The sequence below is a fragment of the Rhododendron vialii genome, chromosome 2a (assembly GCF_030253575.1).
Source record: "Rhododendron vialii isolate Sample 1 chromosome 2a, ASM3025357v1".
In the NCBI taxonomy this organism is placed as follows: domain Eukaryota; kingdom Viridiplantae; phylum Streptophyta; class Magnoliopsida; order Ericales; family Ericaceae; genus Rhododendron; species Rhododendron vialii.
The window spans coordinates 47,337,081-47,363,298 of NC_080558.1; the positions used below are offsets into that span (position 1 = coordinate 47,337,081).

The 26,218-nt window shown below is 38.0% G+C and overlaps 3 protein-coding genes across 5 annotated transcripts; 2 read left to right on the forward strand and 1 right to left on the reverse strand.

The window, feature by feature from the left end:
• The first annotated feature begins 4,110 nt into the window (after window positions 1-4,110).
• LOC131316344 (soluble inorganic pyrophosphatase 1) lies at window positions 4,111-8,114 on the forward strand. 3 transcript variants are annotated; one of them, XM_058345674.1, is made up of 9 exons: window positions 4,111-4,352; window positions 5,512-5,648; window positions 5,744-5,772; window positions 6,299-6,364; window positions 6,597-6,704; window positions 6,890-6,955; window positions 7,050-7,170; window positions 7,284-7,365; window positions 7,713-8,114. In XM_058345674.1, exons 2-9 carry the CDS (start codon window positions 5,516-5,518, stop codon window positions 7,753-7,755), a joined length of 648 nt encoding a protein of 215 aa, XP_058201657.1. In that variant the 5' UTR covers window positions 4,111-4,352; window positions 5,512-5,515; the 3' UTR covers window positions 7,756-8,114. The 3 variants fall into 3 exon arrangements, with proteins under 3 accessions (XP_058201657.1, XP_058201656.1, XP_058201655.1); XM_058345673.1 differs by having other exon boundaries at window positions 4,240-4,347; window positions 5,509-5,648; XM_058345672.1 differs by lacking the exon at window positions 4,111-4,352 and adding an exon at window positions 4,509-4,709.
• A 1,447-nt stretch (window positions 8,115-9,561) lies between these two features.
• Window positions 9,562-11,297, reverse strand: LOC131316345 (mitochondrial import inner membrane translocase subunit Tim13-like). Its single transcript, XM_058345675.1, has 2 exons — window positions 11,084-11,297; window positions 9,562-9,893 (listed from the first exon to the last, which is right to left on the reverse strand). The coding sequence occupies exons 1-2, from the start codon at window positions 11,204-11,206 to the stop codon at window positions 9,744-9,746; spliced, it is 273 nt and encodes a 90-aa protein (XP_058201658.1). The 5' UTR covers window positions 11,207-11,297; the 3' UTR covers window positions 9,562-9,743.
• An 11,990-nt stretch (window positions 11,298-23,287) lies between these two features.
• LOC131316165 (B3 domain-containing protein Os03g0120900-like) lies at window positions 23,288-25,802 on the forward strand. Its single transcript, XM_058345441.1, has one exon. The coding sequence runs from the start codon at window positions 23,830-23,832 to the stop codon at window positions 25,306-25,308; it is 1,479 nt and encodes a 492-aa protein (XP_058201424.1). The 5' UTR covers window positions 23,288-23,829; the 3' UTR covers window positions 25,309-25,802.
• Window positions 25,803-26,218: the final 416 nt, after the last annotated feature.

Sequence of the window (26,218 nt, forward strand, 5' to 3'; positions counted from 1 at the left end):
ACCACCATTCATCAAAAGCAGGCAGGGTCGCTTTATTGATCTTGAAGTCAATAAACTGAAAGGCTTTGACACGTTGTTGAAAGTTGCTAACCATCAGAGATATCATCTGTGAGTCTTTGGCCTTAATGGTTGGCCTACTGGAGGCCATCTCAATGATGTTTGGGTGAACAAAAGGCATTGGAATGCCTTGTGCGAGGCCAAACTGCCTAGCATATTGACAAGGAGAGTAATTCTCGAAACCACAATTCCCAAAAGGAGTGTTATTCAGGGCAAAGCCCACTGGGATAAGTCTTGGAAGAAGAATGCTGGCCCAAAATAACCGTTTGGACTGAGTCATTTTCTCTACAAGTTGGGGAGAAGCTGGTGGAATGTCCTCAAAGCATGGCTTCAGTCTTTCTGATGCAAATTCGAATTTATCGAATGGACAGAACATAGGCCAATTCTTTTGGTTATTTTCATAAAAAAAGGTGAAATACCTTTGAAAGGAGGATTCCTCTGTTTGAGTGTGGAAGCCTAACAAATATTCAGCATAACTACGGCATGTTTGCAATGCCTCATCTGACCGAAGGGGGTTCTCCAGTTTAGGTTTTATTTGAGGGAAGTATGCATATAACCAAGCTTGAAAGATCCAGAAAGGACCACCACAAGAGTCCGCTATCTTTTTATCAACAAAGGTAAAAAGGCCTTTATACAGAGATCCTAAAACAAAAGGGGCAAGGGCCAACCTCTTTACTTGGGCCATACAAACGGCTAGGTTAAGGTATTCTTTGGTAACCCTAAGCCCAGGGACTGCCATAAGAAATCGACAAATCCAGAAAAGGTAAAATGCAACCTTCTCATGAAAGCAAGGCGCTGAGGCTTTGGCTTTAAAGTGAGTCTTAAGCCATTTCGAATAGCTAACCCCAGACGATGGAACAACAAATGGGGGATCATATGGATCAGGAGAAAGCAGAGCATTTACCTCACGGCCTAACGAAGGAAGGCCAGTTAAATGAGAGATATCCAGGACTGTCGGAGATAGCAAGCCACAATGAAGAATTAGGGTATTGGATGATTTGGACCAAAAACACGCTGCAGCAGCCAAGAGTTCAGAATTCATGTCCAAGGGATATTGTGAGAGCTCAATTGTCTCACGGATTCCCATTGTTTTCCAATCCTCGAAAAGGAACTTCATCATGCGCCTTACCCAATCTACCCATCCCATTTCAACGGTGTAAGGCCAAGAACGAAGGCAGGTGTTCTTACCCCAGCCTAACCATTCCAGCGACGGAAGCTGAAGGAGAAGTGGATCACGTTCCCCCACTGGGTAGACTTCTGGAAAGCCATCCGGGAGAACTGATGAAAAAATTGGACCCAATATGCAATGAGAACTGACATTATCGTCAGGAATCAGAACTTGAGTCTTCTGGTTTTGGCCAATCCCGTTTCGGTACGATTCAGGGAATCGGAAGGAATCCTCCGTCACTGACTCGGTGGCCGGATCTTCAACTGGGTCGCTGACGATCTGTAGTTTGGATTTCGGTGCCATTTGGGTTCGGAAGCTGTTCTAGGGTTCGAGAGCTGTTTCAACGTTCTGCGAGAAAAAGCACGATTCGTGCCCTAAATTTGAAGTACTCTGCCTTATATAGGTGGTGATTTGCTAAGCGAAATATTTACCAAAGTTAATATTTAACTCAGGTAAATAGGGGGGCATTGTTTACACCATAATTTAGTATTTAGTATATTATAATCGATTGGGTCAGAATGTTACACGTGTCAACGCATTTTAGACCGATTGATATAATGCAAATGCAATATGAAGCCTGTTAAGGAAAATGGACTGATCAAACGGTTGATATTCGACTGGACACGTGTCAGAATTTTGTATCACATGCGGATCGTGAAGTCAGACGGTTAATGCAAGCAGGCAGTTGAAATAATTACAACGTTGGAAACATGTGAGATCATGGAGAAGTAACCGCCTCATGCAGATAGTGGAGCAAGAATAGGGAGCATGGAGCCAACTAATTCAAATCGAAGGAGGGAAGTCCGTATGATTTGAATTTCAAGTCGACAACAGCCTATAAATACAAGAAAGGAAGATATTTAGAACCCCCAATCAATCGCCCAAAGGCTTCTACTTTTATCTGTACTTTACATTTCTTGCTCTAGGAGTAGCTTGTAATTTAACCGTCTGTTCGATTGTGTTCTCATAGTCGATTTGACTTCTACACCGAGGGATAATAAAGTCCATTTTGTTGTTCTTCTTCCATTTCCATTCACTTCATTAAGTTTGCTTCCAGAGAAGTCCTGAAATACGGCAAGGAACCAAACTCCACCACCACAAACACCCACATTTCCAGCACACTTAGCAATCTCTAGTCGATTAGTCGACTATCAGTAAAATAGACAAACAGAAGGGAAATAGGGAACTGGGACTTCCCTTCCTGTTGGTGGAAGATTGTTCTAATCTGCCAATTAACTATATGTAATTTGTGTTTGACCTGCCATTCTAGTGGCACAAGAAGGAACCAAAGTTACAGCGCCGCCTTTGTTTTATTCTCAATTGATGGCCGGCATTCTCCCAACAGTATCTATCATATGATGACAATGTACCGAAATCGACCAAACCAACAAGTACATAAAGCGCGAAGAACAATAAAGAAAAAGAATCAACGGACACAAGACATAGATATTATCGTAAGTTGCACGGGCTGCTGCATAAAACAAGTATTTTTAAACTAAAGTTTACCTCATCAATTACCATAATACAACTACAATTATATACCTGTCCAGGCCGAATTCTGAATAGCTAACGAAGCAAAAATTACACTGAATTAGGCTTCCCAAAACCAATAAATTCATTTTTTCTTGTTAGGAGGAAGTATTTGGAATATAAACGAGTCAAGGACACAAATTTAAACTTGGCTTGTTGAGTTGTGTGTGTGTCTATATCTATTACATGCTACCGTATCCCCCTCTTGTCTTGGGGATACCCAACAAAAATGGCATAACCCAAACACAAATGGCCATTTTTGAACCATTTTTTAAAAATGTCATAATACTTTTTAAAAATGGCATAACACATTATGTCATTTTCCAAAAATGACATATCTCACACAAATGGGCATAACACTACGGTGTCCCCCATACAAGGTTACTATTATTAAAAATGACCGGGAAACAAAAACTACTCGAATGAAGCTCTTTCTGATTTTTTTTTTTTGCTGATTTCTCGAGGGTACTCTTAAAATCACGTTTTGAACACATTGAACGGTTCAAATCATCGAAATTCAAACGAAAAATTGTATAAATGGGAAGATTCTGATTTTAATTAAAATAAGAATCTTCTCATTTGAAAATGAATATATATATTCTCTTTACATTCTTCAAGCTCAGCCCATGATAGATTTGAGGAAGACTTTTTTGAGATGAGCTTGATTGATTGATTAAACAACCACATTTGAATCTCATTAATTTGATAAAACCTACCTCCAATAATTCAACACTTGGCTTACGTGATTTGTTTTGTTTTCTTTTTCAAAACGATATATAACAGAAGCTATTATTAATCTCAATCAGAATACTTGACTTTACGTGATTTGTTTATAGCCGTAATTGTATCTAGACCAAGTTTTTTTTTAAAACTATTATCAATCTGTCTAGAACAAGTCTAATCCTAGTCACATAATGCGTGTGTATTTGCGTGACAAATAGTGGAAGCAAAAGTATGAACGCGTCTTTTAAAAGCATCTAAAATCTAAAACTACTCAAATTTGTCAGAGAAAAAAACAAAAACGATGGGTGTTGCTGAAAAATTACTTGACTGAGCTTTAAACCAAATAAAATGAAATTAGGGATTAAACATTTAAATACTATTACTAATGCTGTGTTTGAATGAGTTTTTGAGAAATTTTTAAAATTTTTTGTAGAGTTATGAATAAAGAGAGAAATGAGAGTAATGATTGAAAATATAAGTAGTAATTGGAGAGAGATAAAGAGAGAAATGACAATAATGATTAAAAATATGAATGAGTAATGATTGAAAATAAGAATAATAAATATTTTTTGAGTTGATAATTTTTTTTCAAAAAACAATCTATAGAGCAACAATTTTGAAAATGTCAACTCAACTGGTTAAGAACTGAAAAAGCGGTTCCCTCTTGCTAGCACGCGGTGGTTGTGCACTCGTTGAAAATATAGCCCCTCTCCCTCTCTCTCTCTCTCTCTCTCTCTCTCTCTCTATAGCAATAAATACCACTCCTACCAACAAAGCAAAAGAAAAACAGAGGAAAGATCGGATCTTTGTTGACTTTGCTGCTGCTGCTGCTGCTGGTTCTGCTTCAATCGCTGCCTCTCTCTCTCTCTCTCCGGTGCGTATTATTCCCCACTTTTTGAGATCACGAAAGTGATGCAATGCTTGTTAGATTGGTAGATATGGTGTTTTAACTTTTCCCAAGACAATTATGTACACGTGATGTTGATGTAGTATAAAGCGATCGAGGCACGATGCCCCACTCCTCCAAATCGCATATCCAGATTATTCCTTGATGCACTCCTAATCCACTTTTATAAATAGATAGATTCCTTTGGGCCCTGTTTGATTGGTGGATTAAGCATTGAGGATATACTTGTGATAATGTAGTTTTACCAAACAGACAGTGGATGGTTGTTGGATAACTAGAACCAAACGCTGGCCTATTCCACCAACTACTCTTTCTCCACTTTAGGTATATTTCTACCTTCTTCCAACTACGGTAAGGAGCAAAGGAAAGCTGTTGAAAATTATCCCACTCGTCTTAAGCTTTGTCAGATTAGTGGTTTGACGGATATGTAATCCCTTCCTCGATTGTTGAATTCAAACATGGAAATCGCAGTCCTACAAGACTTCTATCACATTTCTATATCTAGTCCGGCCAATCAAACAGGCCTTTAGATCGGTTGGTTAGCAACTTCCATCTGCCATGTCATGTTCAAACGTTGGATCCCATGGGGGGCTACTGTACCCGCACAAATTTTTGAAAAACTCCTCATTATCTCGGACTACCAAACTTAAAATCATGCATACGTCCCTGCTCTCATGTTCTAAAAAATTGCACGGGGTAAAGTGTACAATTTTAAGCAAACTCTCAACATCCTTCAATTGGAAACCTGCATTCATAGTTACTCATTTCCCTCTGCATCCGAAATAGAAAGTCCTGTTGTCTCAAGCTTTTGTAATTTTCCATGGGCAAGCAACGGAAGTTCTTATCATACATCTCATAGATTACATCTCTCTATAAGTTACTATTGTGAAGCGTAGTCCCACATCGCCTGGGTACCAAAGTAATATGAAGTATATAAGTGTGAAGGTACCCTTACTTCAATTGCTAGCTTTTAGGATTGAGTTCTACCCAAGACCGTGTAACAACTATAATACATGTATACCATAATTACTTTAAATGTAACTGAAGTGTAGCATGTACTTGTTCTCTGAAAAACTTTTTAACGGCCTAATCGGCACCTATAAAGTATTTTGATTTCATTCACCAGAAACATGAGCGAAGAAACAAATACAAATGAAGCTCCAGAACAAACACAAAGGCGGGCCCCCCGCTTGAATGAGAGAATCCTTTCATCATTGTCAAGGCGATCGGTTGCTGCTCATCCTTGGCACGATCTTGAGATTGGTAACCATAATACAAATGGCTAATGATTGTTATGAAAAAGTCGCATCAACCTGTATGAATGAAGCTGAGTATTTTTTTGCACGTCTTGTTGACAGGACCTGGAGCTCCTCAGATTTTCAACTGTGTATGTAATCATTTCTCTCATACCCATCCACAAGTTTATATGCAGACATCTACCAAAGATCAATCCCTCTTGCAGAAACCTTGTATGTTGAGCTTGAGCAATAAGACTGATAACCAGTACATATTGATAAGGATTCCTTCCTGTAACCTGTTATAAGAAAATACCACTACCGATAAATATCAACGGAAAATCCATGTGACCATGTCCATTTTGCTTTAAAATGTAACTCCGTAATACAGGTTGGCTCTTCAAATTGCATTCGTCTGCATTCATTGTCAGCACAATTGTATTACTAGATGCCTCGTATAAATTCCTAATCCCACTTTTCTTTTCTCACGATATGTTATCCAATAACAGATGGTCTTATTTACTTGTTCAAAAGTATCTTGCAGGTTCCCTGATAATCTCTACATTCCTATTGATGTGTTATTCAAATGTTGTTTTTTAACTGTCTAGTTCTGACATACTATTCATGAATGTTAGACAAACTTTGTTGTTTGATCCTTTGAATGTTTCCTCAGAGCAGGTTGTTGAGATAACTAAAGGAAGTAAAGTCAAATATGAACTGGACAAGAAAACGGGTCTGATCAAGGTGATATACAATGCTCCAGTTTTGTCTTTATCTCAAATCATATTGTCCCTTAGTATGCACTAACAAAATCCCAACCTACAGAGACTTTCTAACTATTTGTCTTCAACACAAGGGATTTATGTACTGCATTGTGCGTCTAATTTTGCACCAAAGCTAAAATCATTTTCTTTTCGGTTAGTCTTAAAGTGGTGATTGTTTCTGAATTTCTATAACTATTTGAATCAATATGCAGGTTGATCGTGTGTTATACTCATCGGTGGTTTATCCACATAATTATGGCTTCATTCCCCGAACTTTGTGTGAAGATAATGACCCAATGGATGTACTAGTTCTCATGCAGGTAGGTCAACTTATATGGTTTGCACATTAATATTCGTAAATCTTCCAGTTTCTATGCTGCTAAACTATAGTCGAAGAAAACACTTTGTACGTGCACTGTCTACAGGAAGACTTGGGACCCTTTTTCCAAACTCGAACTCTTTATCTCTATTCCCATTGCCTGAAATTTCTCTACTTCTTCACCAGGAACCTGTTCTTCCTGGTTGTTTCCTTCGTGCCAGGGCCATTGGACTGATGCCTATGATTGATCAGGTACTGCCCATGCCACAAAGCTTATCTATTGGCTGTCACCTATGATTTGGTGCCAATGATATTATGTTTTTTTCTCTATTGATGCTGTAATCAGGGAGAGAAGGATGATAAAATCATTGCAGTTTGTGCTGATGATCCAGAGTATCGCCACTACACTGACATCAAAGAGCTTGCCCCTCATCGACTAGCTGAGATCCGTCGTTTTTTTGAAGATTGTATCCTTCCCTTACAAGCTTCTATTGGAAGCTTATTATCTGTTCTAGACTTCTAGATATTTGATTTGGTAGAAAACTAAGATGGAGATTGAGAACTTTAACAATAAATTCAGACAAGAAGAACGAGAACAAAGAGGTTGCAGTTAATGACTTTCTACCTTCAACTACTGCTCATGAAGCTATCCAGCATTCCATGTAAGACTTAAATATGATACGTGAACAGGGTAGTGGAGGATAAATTCATATAGGGCGTTTTGCGAAAATTAAAGGGAAAAGAAAATGTAATGTGGGAGAGAGAGTACAGTAACCTTATGTCTATATGCACTAGAGGAAGAAAATAGGGCTTCTTTTAGCTCCCTTCCTTGGGTGAAATGTAGAATGTGAAATCTGGATTCCCAGATGTCATATTAGTGGTTTACTTGTGAAGTTGGAGTTTGGTCTACTATAACCACTGGTCCGCTACTGCTTTGTGATCATGATTGAAGTTCTTGGATCTTGCATTACAGTTTTGTCTTATGATGTTACTTTGTATTATACTGCAGGGACCTATATGCTGAGTACGTCTTACATTCATTGAGGAGATAAGCGGACTGGAGATGTTCTTGATAATCTGCTATTAAGTGGTACTCTTGGGGAAAAAGGAGTTGCATCCCAGATGAATTTCCATGACTGCTGCTTTTTTGGTTAAATAATCCTATGGAAGAACGAATTCCTTATGTTTCATGTGTTGGGTGTTTCAAACTAAATTTGATCATGTTCAACTCAGTGCTACTTGTCATTATTGAGTTTTTTTTTTAATCCGCATTATTGAGTTAGTTTTGTTTAGTCTTTTCTGCTATACTCATCATGCTGATCCCTGGCGTTGGAGTCCAGACAGGGAGAGGTCCAGGTGGGCTTCCCATCTCCAAACCTCTTAAATTTATTGAACAGCAGTTGTTAAAATATCTCCAGTTAATTTGTGATCTCCGTTGGAAATTGAAATCTAAGCATAGTAGTTTGGTAGAGAAGTAAAACATGGGCTTTCTGAATTCTGTTCTTTAGTTTTGAGTATTCTGAAATTTGGGTTCAGTTAAACAAGGTCACTTGTCATGCATTACAAAAGAGGGGACTGTGTATCAGATCACTACAATCAGATTCTTTTTCTGGTCTTTAAATCCGTGAAGAGGTTTGTGTATATATTGATATATACGGAACACCAATTACTTTGGGCTCATATCCACAAACCATCCCATCCTGTATTAATAATCCCATACACTGCCGAGGTTTCCCAAGCCAGAGCCCTCTCTGACAATGAAGTCACATTCTGTTGTATTAATATGAACAGTGTGCGTGTGTATATAATGCCACCAAAAAAAGTTCAGCCCTTGACATTGCTGCTGTGGTTGGTCTGATTTGGGTGATTCAGCCACTTATGAACTGATTTGTGTGATTCAGCCACTTATGAATGCTTTGACGAATTTTATGCTGGTTCCTTCCCACTGATTGAGGCTCCACAGTGCACTCACATCCTTCAGCTTTCAAATACCAAAACCACATCCCCCCTTCAGACTTGCCAGCCCTGGTAGATGTCTATTACAATGGAAATCTGTTCTTTCTAGGGTTTTAGATGGCAAACCCTTGGCTGTGCATGTTTATGACGACAACAAGAATGACGTCATAGCAAACATATGGGGACTCCATCCATGGATGAACAATAAAGGTGGTTCTCAAATGACCCTTTCATGCTGGACTTCTTGGGATTACCTTGGAGATTACGGTGCCAATAATGGGTGCATTGCATATTACATACCTTCCATCGATATATGCTTCTGCATTAGATGGTGGGAAAAGATTGAGGAGATTTGTGCGAGAAGCTTTCACAAGAGGTAAGTTGAGTTGGATTCTCTCAAGCTTGGATGCATAGAAGTTTTTTTTTTCTGGCTTGGATGCATAGAAGTTGGCCGTGTGTTGGATTTTGGGTGCGTCATTCTGAGTGTGTAATATTGGTTAGATGCTAGTTAATAGAGAAAGGAGGACATGTTAGGTGGAAGAAGTTAGCATGAGGTTCAAAGACAAGATAGGGGCACATATGAAGAAGAGTTTGGTGGCTTTAAATCAGGCTATTATCAACAAGAAAACCAACAAGGAAGAGATGAAGAGGAGACAAGATCGTTGGAATCTTTGGACCATTCTGCTCTTCTAGCATACCTAAATTCAAGGTACTATGGAAATTCAAACCTCGGCTGAGCATACTGTTGAAATGCCAAATGCACCGTATCCAAGTCAAGGTGGTAGGAAAAGCCTTGAGATTTGGCCTAGTACCCACACTTGCATCATATTACTGGATGAAACATTACCAATAATTAACCAAAAAAAGTAATTCACCACAGTACATATGAAAAAATAAACTCACAGACCCAAAGCTTATGCGCCTCATTAATCAAGTTCAAAAAATTGGTGTTGAAAGTGACAGTCTGTGTACTGAAAAGATAAAAAGGAATGGGAAAGCAATACAGAAAACAATCTTAGCCTACCCTCGTCTCGCTTTTTCTGAAGATTTCATCTCTCTATGCTTTGTGTGCTTCAAGTGGAGTTTATCGCGATGAACTAAAAAGAGCTCTGCTGATAATACCCGTAGCTTCAATGTAGCGATCCACACACCTCGATATGCAACTACTCTCACTCCCGCTAAGGCTACTTCCTGGTTTGGTAATACACTTCTCAAAGCACTTCCCCCTTATCGTCTGTGACAATTCATAAACACAAATAAGAAACCCAAAAGATAATCTAAATTGCAAACAACTACAGTATAATAGTCTAAATGAACGACTGAGCATTTTATGATGGTCTACGTTGAAGGTTCGCCACGCTAGACATCACCTTACTGCGTGAGTGGTGGACATTTCAAATGGTTCAAATGTCATAACAGCCAACAATATTAGAATCAGTACTCAAAACCATATTCAAATCGCAGCCAACAATATCTCTTGCTTTATCAACGAGAAAGAGAACAAATATAACAAACATTTTATTATCAAACTACCAAGATGAGGCACCGATGCAAGAAGCATTTCACAACCAGCTTAGTCTGTGAAAACTTGTTTGTTGGCACAATTAGTGCTTCCTTATTTCTTGAGCTTCACAAACTCTAGTTAATTGGAGGGATCTTAGACAAGGAATGTTGGATGGACTATTCTAAACTAGTAAATACTCGTCGGATACTTGACACACGGGGTAGGATATAAGATATGTGACCGGCATGTTTAGTTGAACAAACCAACAAATACAAGTGATGCATGAAAACCGTATCGCGGGCTAGATTTCGTAAAATCCATAACATAGGCAAGCATATAAGTGATGCATGAAAAAGGGGATTGGGGTAAAAAATGAATTTGGAGATCAATGGATCAAAATCCTGAATGTCGATATTGCAAAATTCTCAAAGTACCTGCATAATTAAACAATATCACTAATTTGATTCAAAACTTGATTCAAATATACAAAGTTAAAATCACAGAGAAGAATCCTCCAGGACTCCAACCTAAGGATTGACGAACAGTTCAAATAACCCAGTGAGCTTATTGTCCAAGATCATGGCGTCATGCCAACTAACGGTCCACATAATTTACAATCAACATGCATGAACGTGGATAAACGGTTCACTAGATATTTAGTTACCCTCTTTAGGAGCCTATTTTTCAAAACAATGCGCAAAGGTGAATTGAGTAGCCGTCTCGCCAATGCTGCGGACTTCGGGACTTGGAGCCCCCATATCGACTATGGATGTTCTGGGTAATATGCATTCACTTAAAAGAATTGATCTTCTTCCCCTCTCCGATTCCATTATTATTATACTGAGAATCAAACATTGAGAGGCCCGTTGCATTGAAGATTTTTTCGTTAGTTGAGAGCGAGAGAGAGAGAGAGAGAGTACCTCAAGGAACTCCTCGGCGTAAGCCTGGGCCAGTTGAGTTTTGAGTTGGTCCATGAAGTCCTCCTTTGACATCTGAGGCGACGACGACGATGATCCACTCGAAGCTCCTGTAAACGAATCCATCTCCCTCTCACCTCTGTGTGTTCTTCCTCCTCTTCGTTTTGGATAAACAAAACCCTACTTACAGTTATACTGCCGCCGAATTGTCAAATACAGTACTATTGTAAAAACGACTGGGACAACGACGGTTAGGCCCATGATCTTGGATTCCTTTTATTTTAGACCCATCAATCGTCACAGCCCGGCCTTAATATATTTGGAGTACTTTTGTTAGGCCCAACTTGCCGGCAAGAGATTGTTATGGGAAAATGACAGTTGATGACGTATTTTGATAATTAATATCCATCAAAGACATTTTTAGCATTAATAAATGTTCTCAGTATGTTCTTAGCGGATATTAATTATCAAAACATATCCTGAGGTCATTTTCCCGATTATTATTGACAAATCCAAAACACTTTTGGACGATTGTAAATTTGTGATCACTTAAATTGTCTCTCTGCGGTGCAATTATGGACTCCAGACAGGCCATTTCCATTTGTTACTCCTTTGATCAAATTATATACTGTATGCTACTACTTAGGAAAGGGGTATGATACAACTCAAGTTGCTTTGTCAAATTATACAAGAAATTGATTTTTACACTCCCCTAATTGATACAAATACTCTTCTTCTTTTTTGTCTTTTAACAGGTGAATTTACGAAACAATCCATGTATACAAATTACATGGATTGTTTCATAAATTCACCTATTAAAAGACGAAAAAAGGAGTATTTGCATCAATTAGAAAAGTATAGAAACTAATATCCTTTATATACTATGTATATCCATATTGGTCATAGAACAATTTGATATGGGTAAGTGAATGTGCAATTTTTCTAGTGTCCTAAATAGTGATTATTACTCCATATTATAACAACTTTCACACATGAAGTGCTAGCTAGCAGTACAAACTACCAAAAGCCTTTACTACTATTTTAGAAAGCTTGTCTAGTTAGTTATTGAAGATGATTGATGGGTATATCAGTTTTAACTAAGGAACTCTAACAAAAATGTTGACATTTGTAGTTATGTGTTTGAACAAGGGAAAATAACGGCCCAGAACGTGTTTTGATAATTAAAATCCGCCAAGAATATGCTGAGAACATTTGTTAATATTGAAAATGGGCCCCAAGCCCATATTTGGAAATAGACTTCTCAATTCAAGCCCAGTTATGAAACAAACTTGGGCTGTTTTTCCTCCAGTCAGTAAACGGTACAGCTTGATACCTGCCTTAAGTAATTAAGGTGTAAACCAGAAAAATAATAGTAACACTTAAAACAAAAATGCATTGCTACATATTTTGTGCTAAACAGAAAGTGCAAAATAGTGGTGCTATAGGCATAATAAATCACCTCATATTTCACTTCATAATAATGATAGAAATACAAAGTACCATAGTAAGTTGTGGCTGACATTATTGGTACGAAATAAAGTATCTATATGATGTCAGTAACCCAAGTGATAGCTCGCGTGCCAATAGAGATGAGTTATAAATTCAGACATCGAAGTTCGAAACTTGGCTATACCTTGGGGTCAGGCCGCAAGAGAGTAATTTGGTGAATCTCATGGTCTCGGTATAGATGGTCTGCCTTTAACCGGACCGGAGAGAAAAATAGTTGAAGTTCGTGTAAACCAGCCCGATCGAACATCCCTGACCGTCGGAAAAAAGGAGGTGGGCATATGAGGTAAGATTCCATCAATCCTTCAATGAACTGGATAAGAAATTAAGAAAAAGAGAAGTGAAATGGGGTTCGAGTAAAGGCTATTGAATGCCTTTCAAAGTAGTACTAGTTAGTACTGAGTACATATTATATTATTATAGGCTGGGATTAATGCTTGCTTGCTGTTGCTGGTCCTCCACCTATACGTACATATCTTGCCGTAGCCTACGCCAACTTGCTCGCAATTGCAACCCCCCAAACTGTACCCCCCACGACTAAAGTTATCGATATGCTTTTCTCAAACCATATATATTTCTACTCACAACTGCATTTACTAGGTACCACACTAAACTTGATTATCAGTACTACCCCAACTTGATGAATAGTAGGAGGAGGAAGCGCCAAAAAAATTGTTTCGATTGTACCTTGAGTCACCTATTGCCTTTTCTCTCACTTTTTCCATATAAATCAATTGCAAGAACTAGGATGGCAATGTATCTCGTCCTGCGCGGTCCCACCTGGTTCTTCGATTTCTTTTTGCCATATAAAGCAATTACTTGAACTAGGATGTTAGTCCCTCCCTGAAGTTGAACCTGCTCTGAATAGAATTATTTTATTTTATTGTTTTCTATCTATTTAACCAAATACCATATATCTACAACTCCTTTGGATGATTAAGGAATTTAAGGGCCCTTTATTGGACATGATTAATAGTGATGATCTCGTCAAATAGGTAATTTCATAGGACCAATAGGGTTAGATTAATAACAATACCATGCTCCTCTTGGTAACGAATCTCTCACATTTTTGTGTTCTCCTTGGATATCTAATCCAATTCGATGCTCGTATCTAGTCAAATGAACAAGGTGTTAAGGTATAATAATAAGATCAGTAAATACTTATTAGGGAATTTAAGGTATTTATAATTATGCATGTATAAGCGAGAAAATTAAAGAGTTGCATGCAATGATGATATTGTATCCTCTTGCGAACTTGCACAAGAATGATTAATTATCTGTTACTTGTAAATTGCATCAAACTAGTAAATGTGCTCTTTAAAAAAGCAAATAAAATAAAAATATAACTATTAAGAAAGCTAATTGAAATGATGAAAATAGGGTCTGGGTATGGTATAGGAAGATCATTCTTCATCCAGTGCAAGAAGGGTCGCTAAAAATCATCTCCATTGGAGATCAAGGCAGACAGGGATCGATAATGGTCACACGCTCAAGACCCAGGGACAAAGTGAGTAAAGCAAGTACTAAATCCACCCATTGCCATCCCTAAGTAGAATCTCTCATAAACTGACGCCATTGGCTTATACTCAGGGAGGACAAAACTTATTTTTGGGGTGCCCTCCTTTTCGAAGGTTAAACCTAGCATTTGGCCGTTTCGCAGATGAAATTGTAGTTTTGTTTTGTCACATACTATCTAAGATGGATGAATCAAAAAATTTCTAATATTTCTCAGCTATAAAAATAAAAAATAAAAAAAAAACAGATTGCGTTCCAATTTCATGAGTCACTTCTCCGTACTTACGCTTGATCGATCAGTCACACCGGCCTACACTGTCATTATACATACTCCAGGCTTCTCATGCGCGCCTAGCTAGCTTTTGTATTATTTTTGGTTTCCTTTTGTACATGAGAGATGTGCTAGTACATGAGAGATGTGCTACTAATATCTGTAGCTAGGGAAATAAATGGATGAAAGTGATAACACATGAAGATCTAGCCTAGCTAGATATACACATGCATTGATCAAAGCATATATAAATAAATACTTAGGAAGGGGTCCATTAATAATTTCTGAGAATAAGTGACGAGAGACATCATACTTCACCCCACACCCGTCTGCAACACTACTACAGTAGTACTTTAATTATATATATACCCTATTGATGCTATATACAGCTAGCTAGCTGATGATCATCATGCATAATTATTTGTTTGGTTTTTAATTGGTACTAATTATATATAGATGTATTTAGTATTTACCAATAATAAGGCCTAGGTAGCTACATTAAAAACACGTTTTTTTTTCCCCTTCTAATGATGATAACCTTACGGCTATGCTTGGTTGTTTCTCATCAACAATTTAATTTGTAACAAAATAAAAATATTTCATCGATAACTCTTTTCGTTGTGTAACGCGGGCTTAATTGCAGTTGAATATATACTTGGTGCTCAACAGTAAAGGGGGCTGGCTTAGCTCATCGATCAATTTAAAAAAAAAAAAAAAAACTTTTTTCGAACACGTGATGATTGGGGAGTGTTTACTTATCCGGTGGTAGCATTTTTGGATGTGCACGTGAGCCAAGCAACGGAGGAGTCGTGTAGCATTATTCTATCTATTTAATTTTTTTTAAATTTAAAGGACAATATAATATAATGGTGTTTCTGCATTAACCGAATGGTTGGTCTAGTAGTCAAAACTTGAGACTAAATTGGAGTTTTTTTATTTGAATGACTCAGATTTAAAATCTTTTTGGTGCTATATTAACCCTTACGGGACTAGTTAATACAGGCCAGGGTTTTGCCCGACTTTCATCTGGCTCCCCACTAATAGATGGTGAGATTGAATCCCACAGATTAGTACATAAGTTGCGCATGAACTGACCCAAGTATTACAAAATATATACTCTATAAAAAAAATGTAGTATTAAAAAATGGAGTTTCTGCATTTCTTCCATGATGACAAGGCATTGGGCATTAATCATACACTATCGGCATATGTGCTGTTGAGCAGGAAGTATATATATAGATATGCAACTGCAATTAATTGCTAATTAACTACTAATAACATTAATCTAGTTCCTTACGCCCATAAAACAAATTAGGTCGTGTAACTTGCTGTCCTCGAACAACTTAGTTTACCTTTGAATCCGAAATCAAAGTCTTAATAAATGTATTTTACTCTGTACCTCTGTTCCATCTCATGAATTAATTATTTATACTTCTGTTGTTACTGCATATATGTATTTTTAGCCGTCGAATTAAGTGAGAATATTTAATTTAAGACAACGAAACATGATAGCATAATGGAAAGCAAAATGGTTATATTTCTTTAATTCATGGAAAATTACCAAGCATCTATCGGACAGCCAGCCCAGTCGACATCGGACATAAACCTTGATCATAGGCAAAGTTAAAATAAAATCAGAAAATATGACAAAGAGGAGCTGGTGCCTTTGAATTATTATAGTCAAAGCTTAATTTATGTGCCGCTTGAGGATTTTACGGTCTCCTTTTTGTCCGCATCTTATGTGCATTGACATAACAAAAAAAAATTACTAAAAATCAAATCGAAACAAAAAAGAAAAGCAAATAGAAAACAACATCAGCTAGATCTGTTAGATAGGATGGATGATAATAGAAAAAAATATAATCCGAAAAGGGTGTAGTAAAATACTAATAGTAAGTTTTAGTAATTTTAAGAAGAGTAGAGTAGGGGTAGGAGGGCGAAAGGGTCAATACAAGTGGAGTAGTGGTGTGGTCCCTTTGGCAAGAGAAAACAAAATAGGCCAGGGGTGGGGGGTGCACTCCCCTAGCTACTAGGCCGCCTCAAATATAAATATAGTAGTAAGTAGTATTAATATTATTACTAGTATCCCGCGTTTTGTATAGTAATAATATGCATTTTTTTTTCTCAAGTCAGAATAAGAAGTATCGTTTTGTATAGTGGTAATATTTTATTACTCCTAGTCTCCTAAGTATATATTTGCATAAAATTAACAAAGTGATTTTCCTTCAATTGATTAGTTCAATACTCTGTATGTTTTTCTTTTTTAATTAGTTTGGTACAACTTGTCACTCACAAAGTAGTAGCAGTATTACATCGACGGCTTACTTTAATCGGGGTCGATAATGTTATAAAACGTTCACGATTCTCATATGATCTTACTTTTACTCAGCATGCAACTTGTATGTTATTGGGAGAAGAAGGCAAAAGAAAGATCTTGGTGGCGGCCGTTAGGGTTCTAAGAGAGAGAGAGAAAGAAAGTGTGTGTGTGTTTTTTTCTGGCATTACTAAGTACTGAGTGATTGATTTTACTTTAAACTTGAGAAAATATAAGGAAATGTGAGTAGGTGAAGGTACATATATATATATATATAAAATGGGTGGATATCTGAATTAGGAGGCAGCCCCACTTGATCACAACTTGTTTGGTATATATGCTACAAATCAGATGGATATCGTCGATCCAGCAGGTTGTCTAATAAAATATATATATACTCTCCACTACTGTAGCTGTACTAGGAGTAAGTAACTAATTACTCATCAGAAAATGATTGGACAGATGGGATCCATAAATTAATTAATAAATAGTATAACTACTGGAGTTTTTAATTTGCATAAATTAACCTCACGCCTAATTAACGTCCGTCTTCACCCCTGGATTAATTCTTTATTCCATTCATAATGCTTACGATCTACTTATTAGTATATTTAACCACTTGACACTTCCAAATATATATATAGAGAGAGAAAGAGATTTGGAGTGTTTTTTTAGATGTTTTTTTGGGTGTCTCTTGAATCATCTCGCGTGTGTGTGTGTGTGTATATATATCGGTGGCCAGTGTGCACTCCACGAGTCTCCTTTCCTCTCCTCTCCCCCCAATCGCCCCCTCGGCAGGCTCGCCTTTTAGTAATTTTTTTGCCAAAAGTTAAGAGATACTATTCATCAAAAGATCCCCATGAGGGAAGGTTGAGAGTCTACAAATCGGACACTCCAATAGAAAGAACGTATAATTAAACGCATAGATGCGCTTCCCTACAGAATGAGAAGAAACCCTCCAAAGGAGGACAAAACCCTTCGACGGAGGACATTATTAAAACAAATAACAAAATAAAAGAAGCGCCGCCAAGACATCCGCCGCCACTCTTTCGCAACCATCTTGATAGACTCGTAACCACCACCTCTGCTTCACAGAATAGGAACACAACATTGGGAGGTGGTCGCCCAGCAAACGCGGTAGACAACGTTAGGTCACAGATCTGAGAAGATGGAGGCTGAGAACGGTACGGTGGTGGATAACATCCTACCCGCAACCGCTGAGAGCGAAGCCCAGGAATGTCGCAAAAAAACGATTTGGCTGAAAAGTTTCAAATGGATGCCCGAACTTCAGTCGTGGGATTGAAAAAGAAGACGGTTCAACAGTGGGAAATAGAGAACAAAAGGAGAGAGATTAGAGGGGAAGGATTGTTGGTGGTTAGGGTTTGGAGATTTTTAAAGAGGGGAGAGAGTCGGATAGATCCTCGATCGCCTTTTAGTATAAGAGATGCCAAACTTCATAACGCGGAGCTAGAAGAGGGAGAATTTTCTGATAAGGAAGACGATGCTTCACTTTCTTTGGAGTTCTAGTTTTCGTTTTGGCTGCTTTGCAGGTTTTTCTTTTGGTTTAGGAGTTTTTTTGATTAGGTGTTGGTTTTGGGTCTGGTTCGGCCGTTTGGTTTTTGGCGTCTAAGGGTTTGTTTTTGTTTTTTGGATGGTTTGGTGTTTGGATTCTTTAGGTGTTTGTTTGTGGTGGTTCGGTTGGCATCTTGCCTTCCTTCGGTCTTGGGTGGCTTCTTGCCGATGTGCCCTTGATCCGTTTAATCTTTGTAATCTTTTATAAATATTAATAAATTTCTTTTGCTGTTGCAAAAAAAAAAACCTTCACATACTATTCATTGTAATTTTATACTAGTAATTAAAGCAGATTTGTTTTTTGTTTTTTGAACAGCAAATTAAAGCAGATTGTTAATGTCGAACATAATCTGCTTTTAACATTCCAAAAATATAGACACCTCCAAAATGAAAAAATGAAAAACCAACTTTCATAAGAAAATCAATACCTACCTAATTCAGGTTTTTAAGCGGGTCCTGTTGACAATAAAAAGGGGTACAATAGTGTGGACCACCATCAAAATATATTCGAGTCACACGTTCCTTTTGTCTTTTCTTTTCTTTTTTTGTGAAAGTCTTGTTCATTTTGTTTTGGAATTTGTCTTAATTTACATTATCAACTATGATTGAAAAAACCTTAAGGGATTGGCCAGCTGCTTAAGAGTTTACTCTTTCTTAAATCTTTGGTTCGATAGGTTTTTTTTTTTTTTCTTGGCAAACGAAACTTTAAACAGGTTCGATAGGTCCATTCTTGTGGGATCAATTCATATGGGTCTTTATCGGTCCATTTTAATTGGGCCCCTGTTAGTATACGAATGGATTGATTTTCTAGAAATTAATTGAGATATGTGTAAAACCCAACTATAACTAAAACATGCCGTTTCAAAAAAACCTAGTATAACTAAAACATGAGAGGCAAAACCTATAGGATCCTTTCCGATCAAAAAAGGGGAAAAAGAACCTATAGGATTTTCACGATGCGTTGTTGACCACTTCAAGCCATATATCTTGCATGTTCCAAAACTCATAAACTAGTAACTTCTAAATTTACAACTCCCTCCGTGCATTTTTAAATGTTCAACTTTCGTAATCTCAAATTATTAAGAAGACGACGTCCTCACACATTTCCATCAATTTTTACCTTTACTTTTCAAAATCAACCTTCACTTTTTTTACACATTAACTTTTCAAAAGAACAAAACAACAATTAACTTTTGAAAAGGAACACTAAATAAGGGACAGCCTAAAATGAAATAGTCTAGTGAACTACTATTATCTAGGACGAAGGGAGTACAATCTTATATTAAAAATTCAAAATAGCAAAACGTTTGTGTATAAAATGTGCAAGTGACAATTAACAAACTGATTTAAGCCACTTGACGGCAAAGTCAACATTCATGGAACCGATAAATTTCTAAGGGTAACCCTCGTGAGCATGTGGGCTAGCTAGAGTTTGAATTAGCCATCTAGCATACCCCAAGGTGTTGGCTTGGTAATCAAGGCCTAAATTAATTGGGGCAAATTCAGTTAGCCAAAACTTTTACATTTCTCTTTGAAAGTCAGAAATTTGAATATCTTCACCTACTTGTTGATGTTCTTTCCTTTGTACTTGTTGAGATTATTTCTTCTCTTAATGAGGCTTGTAGTTGGGTTGTGCTTAAAGTAATTGTGGTCCTTTTGATGTGTTTATTTAAAGCTCACAATCCTAATGGAAAAAAAGTATAAAAAAATAAAGAGAAAAAGAAGAATCTAGAGGGGTTTAAGTATTATGCTTTGCGTTCTCTATCCATCTCCATTGTCGATGGTCTAAATGTGTTAATTTTGCATTTATGATAATAACTACTTTATTATTTTTTGTCTAGTTAGCTTGTAGAATTACAGACAAAGCTTTAAAAAAATTCAACTACATTGCAAAACCCCGTTAACTTGAATGATATTCCTTCGACTTTAAGGCTACGATAGAAAATCTCATCATGTCATGTCATCCAAACGAACAACATATTTTCGAAAAGGTCGGCCCTAATACTGTCTACTATGCAATACGATAATTTAAAAAAAGTTTAAATTTTTGTTAAATAATATAGTGTATATTTTTAAGTTCTCATTTTCCTCGTAGTTAATTGTTTTGGAATAGAGGTTACGTTTTTTTGTCCGCACAGTTTATACTAATATACGAGGTTTTGCACATATATTATTGGTCAATACACCAACTAGTAGAATTAAGGTAATTTATGAACACCCTATTATAAATTTCTAAAGCCGTCACTGGCCAGAGACTTTGTCTCTTGGTAAAATAAAATATCCTAGGTTCCTAGCAATTAGGTTCACAAGTCTGTGTGTATTACCAATTAATGAATTCTTGAGGCTGATAGGAAAACTTTATATATAACTCAAAACTAATTATATTAGGATTGATAACTCATGGCTTGTTGAAGCAGTAAGCGCGACAATTAAATCTAGGTTAGCGTTTGACGCGGTAGATCGATCGAGCAATTGTGGAAATTAAAAGTACAGTAGTATAAGTAGTTATCGTAGTTCGTTTGAATATATGGGATTCAGGTGGTAGCCGCCTGGTTAAAAAAAGAGATGGAGACAGTACCCGTATTAATACATGGCCAAGAAGGAATAAACAAATGAGTATTAACTTATAACGACAAAAACAACTACTACTAAAACCAATTAAATTAACAAAATGTGGCCGGGGACTTAATTTAATATATATATTCAGATGTATTTATTGACTTATATTTTCTTTGTCAACACAAGCATATAAATACAACCTTTTAGGGACGTAAATTAACGGCATGCATCACATGCTACCCCAATTGTGTCGTCTCATAATTAATTAAGGCCAACAATTCATGAGACCAATTAACTAATTAACACCGCTAGCTAGCTATTAAACTATATTTTGTATATATAGTAGGTTATAAAAAGTAGTGGTAGTAGTACTTAACATGATATCAAGAGCCGGGTCATTTCACCCATATTAATTAATTAACAACAAATACAGCTAGTTCACATCTCATAACGATAGATGTAGTACTGCAAACAAACAAAGAGAGAGAGAGAGAGAGAGAGAGAGAGAGAGAGAGAGAGAGAGAGTACAATGAAGTCAAAATCGAATTTTTGGACACTCAATGGAGAGAGATGAACCTTTCGACAATGATGGGGCTATAACCGGAGGAATTATTTGTTAATTAATTAAAGGAGTCCAGACCGAGTTTTAATTTTGTCATTTGGAGATTCCTACTAAGAGAGTATTTATTTTTCAGTTCTTTGTTTGTTCTGTTTTTAGTTGTTTAATTTTGCTACGGTGTTTACCGGGATCGATCGATCTCTGAATTATTTCTCTTTGATGAAGATTAGTGTAGCACTATCTCATTTGGAGACCTCTAATTCGGATATTGCGCAAGTTGCCATATGAAATCATGATACAACACTCAGAGAAGATCTTTAGCTAGCTAGCTCCAAATCAAGATGATCAAGCCTTTGCATGCATTTATATATCATGTTTTCTCTAACAATTCTTTATTATTAATTTGTAAATTATTTGGCTCTCTTATTTTATGGGCTTTTCTGATTGGGTATAATTTTGTAGGAATTAATGTCAAATGAATATTACATGTACACCGGATTTGAGGATTCTTATTTCAAAAATAATTTAGGACTTAAGACAAAAATATTGTCCGCCTTTGCTAGCTAGCTAACGATCAAATATATTGTGTTAACATAAATGAATCCCACATATATAATGGCTTGTTTTTTGAATTGGATACAGAAAATCTTTCAACAGCTGGATAATTATATTTTGTTGAAAACCGGGAATGTCAACTTTTTATTTTTATTATTTCATATATTATTGTACATAGATTGCGTCCAGCCTTTATCTTATCAGCAAAGTAGCTAGGAAGTGGAAAGAAAGATTTGGATTCTCAACGATGAATTTGAATGTTTTCACCAGTAAGGATATATAGGAGTGACCACTGAATTTAAAACTGGTTTATTACAATAGCTAAGCTAGGTAGCCTGTGATAGGGACAACAGATAATAAAATAGACCGTGATTATTTGGAGCTCGATTTTTTTCTATTACACTTGACAGAGGTGTCAAACTAGGGCTCAAGTCTTTTGTAATTGTTTGATGTACCGGTGCTCTCATGCAGTTTAATTGGCTATTGAATCATTTTTCGAGATTTCATCGAGATTTAATGGTTAAAATTGCACATGAGCACCGGTATATATTAGAAAAAAGAAGAAGTTAAAGGAGACTTTGAGAGCGGCAACATATGCGGCCTCTCTCTACCTAGCTAGTGCTTGTTTAAAAGAATTGCGAGACGATCATGTCAAAAAAATAAAAAAAAGAATTGCTAGTCATAACATATCATATCATATCCCAATGGGGCCATACTCGTAACATGGCTTAATAACTAGCTGGCGATGTGGTCCTAATTACAGCATTGAGATAGACTCATGCCTCAAACGGTCATTGCTCATCCCCTTCACACAAAAACGAAAAATATCAAAGTGAACTATGGACCACTGCTTCCTAACAATTTCTACGTACATTCCCGCCCCTCCCTCTCTCTCTCTCTCTCTCTCTCTCTGGATTTTTGTGACGGATATGATGATGGTATTGGTGGTCCGTCCTAATTATATATGCAGCAAGTGAACAATATTCTATCTCTGCCTTCTAGTTACAGTATTTTAGTAATGAATACGCTTCTAGTTAGGGGCGTTGGGGTTACTAAAAGAGACAAGTGGACTGACTGTTTTTTTAGATAAATCAAACTTGTTAAATAAATAAAGAAAGCAGGTTGGAGTAATTATCCTATTCTAATATTAAATTTTTTTTTTTAAAATAGGGGAATTAGGAGCTCGTATCCGAAATTAAAACAGCTGGCTGAGCTATTGGGCCTTACCAAAACCACCCAGGATCGATGATGACAGGGACAAGCTCCTCACATGAGATGAGAGAGAAGCCCAACCAGATTATTCATTGGGTCCCTCTCCCTCTTCCTCTTCCTCTTTCCCTTCCCCCTACTTATTAACCCCCAAAAAAAAAAGGGAAAAAGTCTTCCGGCCAATTTCTCTCTCCCTTCCCCTTAACAGAGGAGGAATGTGTTCAAGGAAATTTGCCTAACTTGAGAAGCTTCCAGGAGGCACCCGCCCCTCTATTTAATTTACAACCTCTCTCTCTCTCTCTCTCTCTCTCTCTCTCTCTCTCTCTCTCTTCAGAGGTCAACAAGTAGTGGAAAGAATGCGAAGAGGAAGAAGTGAACAGTCGTATTTGAATGGTTCATGTGGTAGTGGTGGCCTAGATTTGGTGTTCCAGTTTTCTTAGTCAAACAACAACAAGAAGAAAATCACCCCTACCGTCATTTTGTTGGTGCACAGAAATATCTCCCAAACCCTTTAACCCTACAGATCCATTCACGCTTCAATCAACTACGTATACACAAATCCCTGCGTTTCTCCACTTTCATATTTCGTTTGCTCATTCCTCTTCGATTCTTCTAGGCCCATAAGATCGAGGAATCTAAAGTAGAGAGGGAAAAATCATCAATATGCAACAAGTACGGACAAAGATCGAATGAATTTCCGTAGCCAAGGGTTTTACGGTGAAGAAGACCAGAACCAGATCACGAGTAATATTACTACGACAAGTGGTCCAGGTAAGCTCCCTTTCTATTATAATTCCTCCTCTTCATCTCAGCCTCACAAACACCAAAGGGCGACAACCACCAGCAGCAACAGCTGGTTGGAAAACAACAAGTACGGAAACCCTCGACGGACACCATCAGCAGTAGTAGCAGAAGAGATCTCCTCTACTAGTACTACCAGATACTCCACTGCAGTTACAAATCTGGAGCTAATGGACGCATCTCCATCTTTTCTAAGACACAACGTTAACAGCGACGACGACGATGTCGTCATGAGGCGAGCAGAAGACAACGAAGGTGATAATAGTACTGCTGGAGTGGGCCAGCTGGTTATGGAGGTGGAGAGAGAGCATATGTTTGACAAGGTCGTGACCCCAAGCGACGTCGGAAAGCTCAACCGGCTGGTGATTCCCAAACAGCACGCCGAGAAGTACTTCCCTCTCGATTCTTCCAGTAGCGACAAGGGACTCCTCTTGAACTTCGAGGACCGTAACGGGAAGCCGTGGCGGTTCCGCTACTCCTACTGGAACAGCAGCCAGAGCTACGTCATGACCAAAGGGTGGAGCCGGTTCGTCAAGGAGAAGAAGCTCGACGCCGGCGACATCGTTTCTTTCCAGCGGGGTTTGGGTGAGTTGGGTAAGGACCGTCTGTTCATCGACTGGAGGCGTCGGCCTGAAATACCCCAACAAGGAGGCGGACTACTAATTCCCCCAATTCCTCCTCATCATCATCAACACTACTTATCCTTCCAAAGGATGCCCACCTATAACCAACCTTCTGCTACTAGTCCCCTATTCTTGCAGCCAAATGCCCCCTTAAGGGACTTCTCCCACTACCACCACCACCACCCGAACGCCTCCGCCTATGTTAATCAGCCCCAGTACTCCACTAGTACTGGACCTTACGGCTACGGTTACGGAGGAAGCAGCGGTGGACCTTACGGAAGTTACAACACTATGGGTAGTCCTAGCCACCCGTGTTCAAGCTCTGTAATTTACCTAAGATCAACGGCAGCGTCTCATGTTAACCCACAACAAGTACAGGCAGGAATGGTGCAATTGCAAAGTAGTAGCGGTGGAGGTGGTGGGGGTATGGATATCGGGGCGGCTCTGCCAATGGTATTTGAGTCGGTTCCGGTGGTACAAGGAAAAGCGGCGGCAAAGCGATTGAGGCTGTTTGGGGTGAACATGGATTGTCCCATATCCGAGTCAGATGAATGCGGTGACGTATTGTCCTCCTCTTCCTCCTCCACCACCATGCCCAATGCTAGTTCAATGGCGCCGTGGCCTCACCCTCCTCACAATATTCATCCCCTCCAATTAAGGCTATACAATGGCAGCAGCCCACTTCCAGCAATGCATCCCGACAAAGGCAACGCATCCAATAAGTCCCTTGATTTTGATATCTGATCGATTTATTCAATCAATGGCAGGCCTAATATTCTCATAGCGACCACAGAATTAGCGTGCCCAAAAATTAGAAGTACTTTTGGCGTGTGGAGCTAGAGAAGGTGAAGACGGGCAAGAGGGGTGCACTACAAGCTCAATACTCATCATCGTATAGATATCCTTTATTTTGCCACTTAAAAAACGTGAATAAATAGCAATCATGGAGGATCTGATGGAAGCCACATATTGGGTGGTTGGAGATTGATCGGGATCGATTTGGAGAAGAGAATAGGGTTCGAGTCTGATTCATTATCTAGCTTATTTTTTTTCTGTACAATAATTACATATACTAATCGTTATATTTATTATAATTTTATATATATAGGTTGGAGATCCATTATGCTCGTGATTTTATGTTTTTCCTTTTGTAGGACCTGTGGATCCCCCTAAATATGTATCCAGTAATCTACTTCACTAAATCTTCATATTCCCTTTTGGGTTTCACCAACTGGCAACTTCTCTCTCTCTCTCTCTCTCTCTCTCTCTCTCTCTCTCTCTCTCTCTCTCTCTCTCTCTCTCTCTCATGTTCATTAGTGGCTAACTTACTTTCCAGACTTGTTTTTTCTGAGCACAAAGGGTATAGCTACAATTAAGCTAGCTGAAGCTTTCCGATTAAAGAGAGAAGTCATGTTTCTGTTTTTGTTAGTTATAGTATCTATATATTGTTTTGGTTTCGTTACTGGTTTTCGTTTGGTACGTGGTTGGTGTTGTTGATGTTGTTGTTGCTGTCGCGCTGCAGCTTGGATAGGCACGCCTGCAGCTGCTGCACATAGTTTGTTGCAGATCTCCAAAAAGGTATCATCTATTTATCTTAATTTGCTTAATTTAACATTAATTTCTGCTGCCTTTTTTTGCTTCTTTTTTTTTTCTT

Coding starts and splice junctions, on each gene's coding strand:
- LOC131316344 (XM_058345674.1), top strand. CDS start 5,516: ATGAGCGAAGAAACAAATACAAATGAAGCTCCAGAACAAACACAAAGG. Junction 5,649..5,743: donor TTGGCACGATCTTGAGATTG/GTAACCATAATA, acceptor TCTTGTTGACAG/GACCTGGAGCTCCTCAGATT. Junction 6,365..6,596: donor AGAAAACGGGTCTGATCAAG/GTGATATACAAT, acceptor ATCAATATGCAG/GTTGATCGTGTGTTATACTC.
- LOC131316345 (XM_058345675.1), bottom strand. CDS start 11,206: ATGGATTCGTTTACAGGAGCTTCGAGTGGATCATCGTCGTCGTCGCCT. Junction 9,894..11,083: donor ACGCCGAGGAGTTCCTTGAG/GTACTCTCTCTC, acceptor GAATTGTCACAG/ACGATAAGGGGGAAGTGCTT.
- LOC131316165 (XM_058345441.1), top strand. CDS start 23,830: ATGAATTTCCGTAGCCAAGGGTTTTACGGTGAAGAAGACCAGAACCAG.